Below are 10,484 nucleotides of genomic sequence, written 5' to 3'. Positions count from 1 at the left end.
GTAATTGCCTTACACTGAAGAGGATTTGATCTTGATAATGTGCATTTCAAGAAGCCAACCACAGACAAGTGAGCTGTTGGCTCCAGATCTGTTGGCTCCAGATCAGCAGGATTCATGTCATGAAGTAACTTTTTCACTCGCCAGACATTGAACCAACAGAGAACTAGATTACATCACAAGTGGTAAAAAACCAAGAAATGTAGACGACTTGTTAAATAGTACAGCTCTGGAATGGAATCCATCTCTGATATTTAGCAGTGTATATCAATGGGGTCAACTCCATACACTTCATTCATTTAATCATAGAACAAAGTGATTACACAATTAATGAGTAGTACAGGGACGCTCGCTATTATTCAGTTTATAGAGTGAAAGGAGTTTTCCTGACTTTTTTTTTTTTTCCCCCATGTTTTGATTTGAAACAGAACAGATTCATAAAAGCTATAAGGATTCAAAATTTACTCAAATTTAAGATTTACACTTATTTTAAATAAAAGTACCGTATTTGCTATATCAATGTATCATGAGATTGTAAAAGTGGTATTCATTAGACCAAAGATAGAAAAAACTGGCCTTTATTTAGTCTTTTTACATATGGCTTTAGCTTTTCTTTTATTACAAATAAGTTTTACAAAACGATTCTGAGGACTTCTGAATCAAGCAGAGGTGGAAAACAAAAAAAACAAAAACAAAACTAAGAGGCTGACAACAATGACGCATTTGCCATCAGATGCCCCCCAACTTTCAGCAAGACTGCGGCTGAAAGACAGCAACCGGCCGTAAAAAAATAAAAGACAGCAAGAGAACATTTTGTCGACACACGGCAGCAAAACGGACGAGACGAACAAGATGGACAGAGGTGGTGACATTTTTTTTTCCCCCAGAATCACAGGAAGAAAAAGCAAGAACCGCGGAGTCGACGCGAGTCCCTTTCCTGTGCCTGACGAGGCTCATTTACATCACGACAGTTTACATCTCGTAGAGCTTCCAGCCGCTGGTCTGAAACCACCGACATCAGAGCAGGTTAAAAGAAGGCCGGTTCACCCCGTTCGGCCCAGTGTTGAGAAACAGTTACTCTCTGCACAGTGAGCGGCGCTCGTCAGCCGCCGCCACAGATTTCTAAACTTCATCAGTATTTTTCCTACAGGTCTAAGGACTAAATTACAGCTCCTTCAGTTATTTGATTCAGTGGAATTAGAAGACATTATCAGAAAGATCAAATGCATACATAGAAACCATCAACACCCCATCACATTAGATTGCACTGCATTAAAATTTCACTTTTCAAGGATCCACCAAACTGGCACATGATGTGTATTTAAAAAAAAAAAAAAAAAAAAAGTTGTTTTCGGACACGTTTTTTTTTTTTTCCTCCCTCCTGGTAAAGTTCGTCAACGGCGACCGTCGTTCCAAATCCCTGTCAGAGAAGGTGTTGCATAAGCAGGATGTGAAGTCTCTTGCATACGGAGGCGTCTCATGTCTCTCTCCTCGCCTTCTTCTTCTTCGCAGGTTTGGGCACTTGGCTCTCTTCGATTTTTTCTGTGGAAACGAGGCAAAGAACACCTTCAACGCATGAGGCAGAAAATTTAATCATGGAGAACTAGTCGTTTTGAAAAGTTGAAGCACAATAGAACTCTTGGATTACCAAAAAAAAAAAAAAAACGACTTTCTGTGATTTTCTTTTAGTTTTGCAATTTTTTGGGAACAAGTCTGACTTTTCAGCATTTAAAATGCCTAATCCAAGACATTTTTGTACTTGCCTGACCAAATTACCCCGACTCCTATAATGAGCTCAGCAGATGAGCAGTTCCACCAGGTGTTTTGCTAATTGCTGCTGGCTAGTCTGAAGGAGCTGAGTGGAGAGTTGTAAAGGAGGGCCGCTCTGTGAGGCAGAAAGCTGGAAACTGAGGAGGAGCTACGTCTTAAAGGCGGAGCTAAGTCCTGCCAGGTGTTTGGCACAGGTGAATGGTTGCCATGGGAGATTAAAGTATTTATTGAAAATTTATGAAAGAAACACTCCAGATACGCTATAATGTAAAACAAAAAAAAAATAAGTTGATTTATGATGATACTGTCCCTTTAATAACTCTTATTAATTGTCTTACAACTTTTCTTTTTTACCAAATAGAAAAATTAAAGCAAAATAGATTTTTAGTTGTTTACTTTGATAACAAAATTTACTGATTCGTTAGTTTTTACTTAGAAAAAGGTATGACTACACTGCAAGTATAATCAAAACATGCCTGAACAGCGCCCCCTTGAGAAGCATTGGACCAAGTGCGACGTTCTTACTTTGCTCTGTCGAAGCAGGAAGGTTGTTCTGCTTGTAAGCGGGCTCTCCATCGGTTGGCTTCTGTGGCACTTGTGTGACAGGGGGGTTCTGGGATATGGTGTTCTTCACAGGTCGATCTCCTCTCGCCTGTTCAGAGAAAGGAAAGAAAAACTTTGACATTATTGTTGGGGTGGGGGGAAGCTGGGAAAAAAATAAAAATCTGTTCAGACTAAAGATGGACCAAAAAACACTCTGCTTGCGATGGCTACGGCATCTGATCTTATTTCAGCCGCTTGTTGAACCCAGATGAGCTTATGAGGGAATGAGCCATTAACACGGCTTATCCGATCCCATGTCACCTCCTGCCCCGGCGGCCCCACTGACCTCCACGGCAGCTGCCTTAACAGGCTGGACGGCAGCAGCTTTCTCCTGACCAGGTGGCGGCTTCTTTGCCGAAACGGCAGGTGCTGGTGCCGCTTCCTTCGCCGGCTCGTCCGGCACCTTCACAGGACGCGGGACAGAGGAGGAAATTAAATTAAAACTCATTGGGAAATTTAGTCAAGTACAAACAAGGTCAATGATACCGTCTGATTGATTCCACAACCAAAATGACCTTAGAGCCGTCTGAATTCCTCTAGAGGTTAGGGTTTTATCTTTACCTGGCCAGGTGTTCCTCCCTCCTCGGAAGTCTTCTTCTTCTTCTTTTTCTTCTTCTTAGTTTTGGCCGCTCCATCAGTAGTGGCATCACCTTTGTCCTTATCGTCTTCGTCATCCTCCTTTAAACAATGAAAGGGACAAACAAACAAAAAAAGTCTAACAGCCAAACAAGCAGAAAAAAAAACAGCGCCTTGTGAAGGTACTTGGAACTTCTTCTAAGTCGTACGTTGTATCAATTTAGCTTCTTCTTCAAGAAGTTAGAATATACCCGAGTTACTTTGGAACTCAAAACTGTAATGAATTATATTTGGAAATGCTCTAATTACTTTGGCAACTTTTAGACCCTACTTATATTAAGATGTTAAAAAAAACACACATGGGGATGGAGATGGTTTTTGTATATCAAATGTCCAGTTTGCCAGGAGTTGTTTTATTTTGGTTTTCTTTTTTTTTTTTGACAACCTTTTGAACTTGTATGATCAGATGAAGTTAACTTTAGTATACATTCAAGTTGCAAGAATTTACCACTTATTATTTTGTCCATATCTTTGCAAGAAATAAAACATTTTTAAAGAATCAAGTCGGAAGAGAGTTCAGGAATAAACCACCGATTTCCTGGACCTTATCTAGTTGTGTTGACAGTAGCAAAGCACTGCATTCCTTTTTCTTTTATATATCAAGAGTACTTTTAAGATTTAGCACGTTATGTTGACAACTTGGCAGCTAAAAAAAAACGGTAGTGATCGTCAGAGAGTAGTTTTTGTTTTTTTTGCCCTCCAGCAGGAAGCTGGGTGGTTGGATCTTGTGTTCCTGACGTCACGCTGCAACGTGTCTATATTGGGTATTTTTCAAAATAAAATCTCTTCATGTACAATGAAGCTCATATATTATAATGTAGCAAAATATGGAAAGGTAGACCCATCATTTAGTTGTTCATAGTTTCCAGCTGACTCCCATCAAGTTAATAAGGATGGTGTGTGGACTCACAGCCGCTGCGATCAGAGCAGCCGTGGCTGCCTCAGGGAGGGGCGGCTCCTGAGGCCCGGCCGGCTCAGCGGTGGGCTCCTCGTAGTTCCCCCAGGCTTCAGATGGAGCGTTCCAGTCGGAGCTGGGGTCGGCTGAACCTCCATCTGAAAAACACATGGAATCACATTGACCGGCTGGATCTTAACCACCATGGTGCGTTACTTCAACAAGAAAGGCTTTAAGAGAAGAAAGGAAAGAAAAAAAATAAATAAAAACACAGCGTACTGAGTCCAGACCACTCATCGTCCACTCTGCGCTGACTGAGCCAGGTCAGGTCGCTCACAGGTTGGGCCTCTACAAAACGCAACCAGTTCATCAAATAAACAGAGGGGGGGAAAAAAATACTGTGGAAGACTGCGCCATCTAGTGGCGAGTCACTTTACAAAATGAGCAGCAAACTTACGAGGAGCTCCCAGACCGGTTAGAGATACCAGATTGAGTTCTGCTGAGGGGACCGGCACAGTCCATGATTCTGAAACACACACACACACACACTGAAGCTCAATTCAGTTACTAAATGACTGAAACTCAACCAAGAAATCTGCTTGGCTACATTTGTATTTTCCAGTGGGTCAGGGATAAACTCTACAGACAAATATTAAAGGGTCTTGGGCTCAAACAGGTCTTCCAAATGGACAATGACCCAAAGCATACAGCAAAAAATGATTACAAAGCGTCTTAAGCACAACAAAGTCAATGTTTTTATTAGGGCTGAAACGATTCCTCAAATGATTCGAGTACCTCGATTATTAAAATTCCTTGAGGAAAATGTATCTGCCTCGAAGCTTCGTTAAATTATGTTTTATGTAGCGCACCGTGTTCCGCCCGGATCATTATTTTTGGGGGCAGCGCTCTTACTTCCGCCTTTGAGTTGTTGTGAAGTGCTAGCAGGATGGTGGTGAATTGTGCGGCGTTTTGTGAGGGTTTGGGGACAAATAAGGATCGTTGAATTTTGCAGAGCAATGGTTGGAGTACGACAGATGTTCTGCTGTCGGAACGATAAGAATACGAGAGAGAGAGAGAGAGAGAGATCCGATTCCTCTATTAATCGTAAAAATATTCTATAAAGTACTCGATTACCAAAATATTCTTTTACAACAGCCCTAGTTTTAAGACATGTCCAATACAAAGTCCTAATCTCAGTTCTATGGAAAAGTTGTAGGTAGATGTGAGCAGGTGTGTGAAAGCAAAATGGACTCGGGTCAACCTGTTCTGTCAGGACAAACGGACCAGAACTCCAGAAAACTATTTTGAACACACTAATAAATAAATTGCTACCATCTCTCGTTCTTGTAAAACAAGAGAAGCTTCATCTGATTAGGTCTCTTGATTTGGTTGAATTGTATCAAGGAGGATAAGAATAAAGACAATATGACTGTGAAACGTTTTACACACGTTTAAAACAAGTAACATTTTATGTTAAGATTTCTACAGGGAATCCTCCCCAACATCTATTTTATTTTGTGCCTGTAGTGCAAAAAAAAAAAAAAGAAGAAAATATCTAAAAATTTCTAACAATTAATATCTCTCCGAAACAATGTCATACCAAGTAGAAAATAAAGAAGGAAACATGTTTACCATCTGAACCTGCTCTCCAAAGTGAAGCCGTTTGCCTCTGGGCTGTCCAGGTGCTCGTCTTTAGAGCAGCGCTGTGTGGCGCGACCTTGACCGCCATATCAGCGGCGGCAGCGGCCGCCTCCGGCACCACGCTGCTGTTAGCTAACAGCAAAGGAAAAAAATGAAAAAAATAAATAAATAAAAAGTAAAATTAAATTTAAAAAAAAAAAAACACTGAAAACTGCACTGGAAAGGCTTCAGATTTCAAGGACTTATGTCTATTCCCCTACCTAAAGCTGCTATGGCAAAGGGTTGAGAGGGTAGGGTTAGGGTTAGGGTAGGGTAGGGTTAGGGTAGGGTAAGGGTTAGGGTAGGCTTAGGGTAAGGGTTAGGGTTAGGGTTACCCTAAAGTGAGACGCTTGTGCTGGTAATTACCTTGAGAGACAGCAGCTTCAGCCTTCTCTGCCTTCGCTTCGGCGGATTCTCCTGAGAACAGAAAAAGGTCAACAAAGGTCACGAGCGCCATCCAGGCGAGGCTGTTCTCAAAGGGTAAACACACTCGGCCGCTTCAGGGAACGCTCACGGAAGATTTAATTCCCCACGGTAATCATATTTTTAGTACGCCTCATCAACAGGAGACCAACCAGGGAGAGGCGAAAACAAAACAAGAAAACACACACAAAATAACTTTAAGATGAAACCTTCACATTTCATCTTAAATCCCAGATAACAAATGTAACCTTTTTTCTTCTTCTGGCTGGCAGGAGGTGCAGGTGGCGCCGCCGAGGCTCTGGGCTGCTCCGGCGGAGCGTTCACAGGTGTGTCTCCTCCTCCAGGACTGGCAGAGCCGTCGCTCGAGTTCTTATCTTTCTTGCGCTGCTCGCGTTTCTCCTTGTTGCTGACCTTGGTCTCCCATGTGCCTGAAACGCACACTTCACAGCGTTAGAGGGACTGATTATGGTTCAGAAAGAACATGAGGCTGCAGTTACGCGTGAAGAGTGCTGAAGCGTTTAAATTTAATGCAAGACATAAAAAATTAACTCATGTAATACAGATTTACATCCATTTACCGCTGACTAAACAATTATTTTTTATAATTTCACCTTCTTCTGGTTCTTTGCCATCCCCAGTTGCTGCCTTAGTCTCCTTCACAGCTGGTTTGGCCTTCTTTTTGGACTTTTTTGTCTGTAAATATGCAATATGAATAGGGTTAAAATGTATAATTTATTACACAGGAACAAGAAAAAGGAAAAACATGAATAACACGGTGAGAAGGGGGAAAAAAATCCCTCAAATTTATAAAGACTGTCCTAAATCAGGTAATGTACTGAACCTCAGATTTCAATCTATGGACTTTCACAATGTGGAATGGACTTTCCTGCTCTGTGTTTATATGAATGTACCAAAAATTGCGAAGCTTTTCTCAGTAGGGTGCAACATTTGACGCAGATGTAATCAGGAACAGGAATGTTTCCCATTCAGAAGTACCTCTGCAAAAAAAAAAAAAGAAGTACCTCTGCAACCTTGTCGGTCTTGACTTGCGGTGGGGGAGGCTGGTGATGTGGCAGTCTCTCCTCACACGCTGTGGCTCCTTCCTGGGCTTCAGCAACAGCTCTCCCGTTCGGCTGAGCTTTCTAAGAATATACAGAAGAAGAAGAAAGAACGCCACAAAGTCTCTCAACAGTCAAACCAACATTCAGTTGAAAATAAGAGCTTCAAATAGAGCCAACTCCCTCTTGAGCCAGTGGCTAGCTAGGTTAGCCGTCACATTTGCTGCAACTGTCACCGTGGCCGTTAGCCTGTCAACTAGCCCCGCAAACGGCGCGGCTCAACAGCCCCGTTTTCATTCACCCACCTTCTCTGCCTTCTTCTTCTTTTTCTTCGGTTCCTCCGCTTTCACGGGCTTACCGGCTCCTCGTTTTCCCTCGACCCCGTCGTCCACAGGACTTACAGCGGGTCGCTTCCCGAAGATAGTCCGGCAGACTGAGGCCCACAGGGCGACCATCAGCAGAAGCCCGCTGCACGCCGCAAGGAGGATTATCCATGGCGGAATAAGCTCCGGCTTCAGTCCCACGTCCACGCCGAATTCGGAGCGGAGCCACTCCAGGCCTTTGGTCAACAATTCATTCAGACGGCTTGTAAGCAGCCTGAGCTGCTGAGAGGCCGCGTCCTGCCACTGCTCCATCCCTCTTTATTTCAGACAACAGACTGATTATTCACGCTGCGCTCACCGCTACTCGCGGAGCTAGCAAGCCACGCTAGCTAAAAATAACGGAACAACTCCGACATGATGGCAAACAATGAAATCATCAGCCAGCAGCATCGGCCAAGATGGGGACACTGCTGACTCACAGGACCTTGAAATCGCTGCCGAGAGAGAGTATATCAGCTAACTGGCCAGTGAGCCAACGGTTATCATTATTAGCTTATGTGCCCTTAATCTGAGCAGTACAATATATCTAATGTGACTGCGCGAACAGCAAGTTCACCTCATATGGCTCCGTTATGGCTGGGGAAATGCTGCGTTCAAGGCGGTAGGAAAATCAACATTCCAGGCTGTACATCGTATAAACAAGTCGTAGTAGTGTAGTAGGATTCCAAAAAAAAAAGATTTAATAAGTTTTAACTATTGCTCCAAAAAATATATCATTAAAATATTTCGACAAAGACGGGAAAATATTTGCATGAGAGACTAGTCCTAGATTCGTGTCACTAGATTCCTCAGCCCAATTATTTTATTGTACAAAAACAGCCACACATAATATGCCGTTCTGTTTTCACAGCTTTTACTTTTGAATTAAGTTTGCCACCCAAAGACATTAATATAATCACATACTTGATTCAAAAACAAAACCCCCCAAAAATCTACACCAGCTGTTAAATGGGACGGTGCAAGGACCTGATTAGTTGAGGCACAGTTTACAAAAAATAGTTGAAGATCTTTTTATATATTTAAGAGAATTGCTATATTATTTTCCTTCAGTATTGTTTGATGTTGTTGTGACCAAGAAAACATTCTAATCTATTATAATTTTAAAAATGGCCATTCTAAATCAAGCCAAAGAACAAACTGAAAGCTTACAGTTTCGAACAAAGTCACAAAGTGAACAAGCCAAAAAGTGCAAAGGAACCTTCTAAACAAAAGAAGCAAAACACCATACACAACTTATTTACATCCAAGTTTATTTTGAAATTCCCAACTCCCCCTGTACAAGAAAAAAGAAAAACTTTCCACAAAGGCAGCAGTGATCTGTCAGAGATAGTACTTTCATAGGGAAGGAAACAAAATTGTAACCACAGTGTCTTTTTCGTCCTGTTCATATGTCTACTGCTGTCATCTTTGGCTAGGATTTTCGGCTGACAGCTTCCTGGCAAACCCAGTTCCTGGGAAGCGAAAGGTTTAAGCCAATAGAATAGAGCGGTGGGCTTTACATTTTACAGTGCCAATGCAGGAATGTTATGGACCTCTTCATTACCGCAAAAAAAAAAAAAATATATATATATATATATATATATACTTATATATATATAAAAATTAAAATATGCAGTTTGTGTTCAGAACACAAACAAATATTAACTAATGGGGAGACAGAGACCATATGTTGAATTTAATAAAACTGGACAAAAAAAAATAATAATTAATCTACAAAAATGGAACTAGGTAAATATTACACAACAACCTTTTTACCTCTGTTTTTTTTATTCCAGCTTTCAGTCAAACCTCTACACAAAACCAAAATTCTTGGTTTTAATTGCTAGCAGGAGTTTTTGTTTAAGGATCTGTTTAGAAGAATATAGTGGCACGTAGAGACGTGAGATGCAGGTGTTGGCTGTGGGGAGGTGCTGGTCGTCTGGAGGCCGGATGGTAATGGAGGGCATTGGCTGGAAGCCTTCCTCGCTGGCTGGCAGAGAGGGGCTGGACGTCCAGAAGTACACCTGATGACCAAACCAATGTGTTATTAAAGGTGCAGTATGTACATTTTATGGGGGTTTTTTTTGTTACATATTTGTCACTGTCTTGTGACAGTGTAATACGAGATCTGGAAACATTGAGCTCCTCTGCCTTATATGGACCTGCCATCATCTGCAGAAATTCACTGCTCAGAAAGAAACAACCAATCAGAGCCAGGAGGAGGGGCTTAGCGCTGTCAGTCACCCTTGTGTACCTTACTTTCTGCTACAGCTGGTTTACCACAACAGAAGCCTGCCACAGATGCCAAGGTTAGCTTGCAAGGCCATCGTTAACAGGAGATAAGCAGTTTTTCTGTAATGGTAAGCTGTTTCTCTGCCATTAGCGCGTTCACAAGGTTGATTGACAGTGAAAAGAACCTCTTCCTGGCTTTGAATGGTTGTTTTTGACCAGGAGAGATGCATTTTTTCAGACCCCAATAGTAGCATAGATGAGGTGGAGGAGCTCTTCCTCCATCTTTTCACAGATTATCTGTCTCATATTTTACTGTCATGACATGGTGACATTAAATCTGTAAAAAATGTTTTTGTATAAGTCGCATACAGCAGCTTTAGCTCAAATGGGTTTTATTTGACTTTAGATTGTAATTAAGCTTAATTCCATGTGGATTTGGTCCATGGTTGTGAAAACAAAACGCGTGTCGAATAGGCTTAGGCCACATTTATTTGTCATACATTATCCCAGGAATCATTGACCAGTATGAATTAGGTTTGTTTGATGGCTCCACACAACAAATTATAATGCAGTTCTTGGAAAGAGTGGTTCCATAACAAAGTAGTTCAATCATTCATAGGAAAGTTCAAACCAGTAAAGCATTAAATTTGGCAAGAAAAATGCAGACATTTCTTTTAACTGCCAAGTATTAATTCCCCATTTCCTGTATATTGATAGCAAATGTGATGCATTTATCTTGAAGTTTTTTTTCAACTTATTTACTTGTATAAAAAAGCCTATTGGCATACTACTACTGTACTACTATTTTATTCTGCAAAAAACATTTAT

The 10,484-nt window shown here is 41.5% G+C and overlaps 2 protein-coding genes across 10 annotated transcripts in view; both read right to left on the bottom strand.

Moving 5' to 3' along the window:
* Positions 1–563: 563 nt before the first annotated feature.
* LOC116716904 (protein LYRIC-like) lies at positions 564–8,045 on the bottom strand. 3 transcript variants are annotated; one of them, XM_032557872.1, is made up of 13 exons: positions 7,368–8,045; positions 7,027–7,146; positions 6,616–6,697; positions 6,253–6,444; positions 5,948–5,998; positions 5,534–5,674; positions 4,359–4,427; positions 4,181–4,249; positions 3,917–4,059; positions 2,932–3,048; positions 2,657–2,773; positions 2,293–2,419; positions 564–1,539 (listed from the first exon to the last, which is right to left on the bottom strand). In XM_032557872.1, the coding sequence occupies exons 1-13, from the start codon at positions 7,695–7,697 to the stop codon at positions 1,475–1,477; spliced, it is 1,623 nt and encodes a 540-aa protein (XP_032413763.1). In that variant the 5' UTR covers positions 7,698–8,045; the 3' UTR covers positions 564–1,474. The 3 variants fall into 3 exon arrangements, with proteins under 3 accessions (XP_032413763.1, XP_032413764.1, XP_032413765.1); XM_032557873.1 differs by having other exon boundaries at positions 6,253–6,432; positions 7,368–8,043; XM_032557874.1 differs by lacking the exon at positions 4,359–4,427.
* A 629-nt stretch (positions 8,046–8,674) lies between these two features.
* The window catches only part of ubr5 (ubiquitin protein ligase E3 component n-recognin 5), a 48,638-nt gene continuing 46,828 nt past the window's right edge, over positions 8,675–10,484 (bottom strand). For 6 of the 7 annotated variants that reach the window (XM_032557865.1, XM_032557870.1, XM_032557868.1 and 3 more), the window contains one exon: positions 8,675–9,448. In XM_032557865.1, coding sequence (XP_032413756.1) covers positions 9,236–9,448 — 213 coding nt within the window. In that variant the 3' untranslated portion in view covers positions 8,675–9,235. The remainder of the gene's footprint in view (positions 9,449–10,484) is intronic. The other variant, XM_032557869.1, reaches the window with a different exon arrangement.

Source organism: Xiphophorus hellerii, chromosome 3, assembly GCF_003331165.1.
Source record: "Xiphophorus hellerii strain 12219 chromosome 3, Xiphophorus_hellerii-4.1, whole genome shotgun sequence".
NCBI lineage: Eukaryota > Metazoa > Chordata > Actinopteri > Cyprinodontiformes > Poeciliidae > Xiphophorus > Xiphophorus hellerii.
The sequence above is the reverse complement of the archived record's forward strand: the minus strand, read 5'-3'. Positions and strand labels throughout refer to the sequence as shown.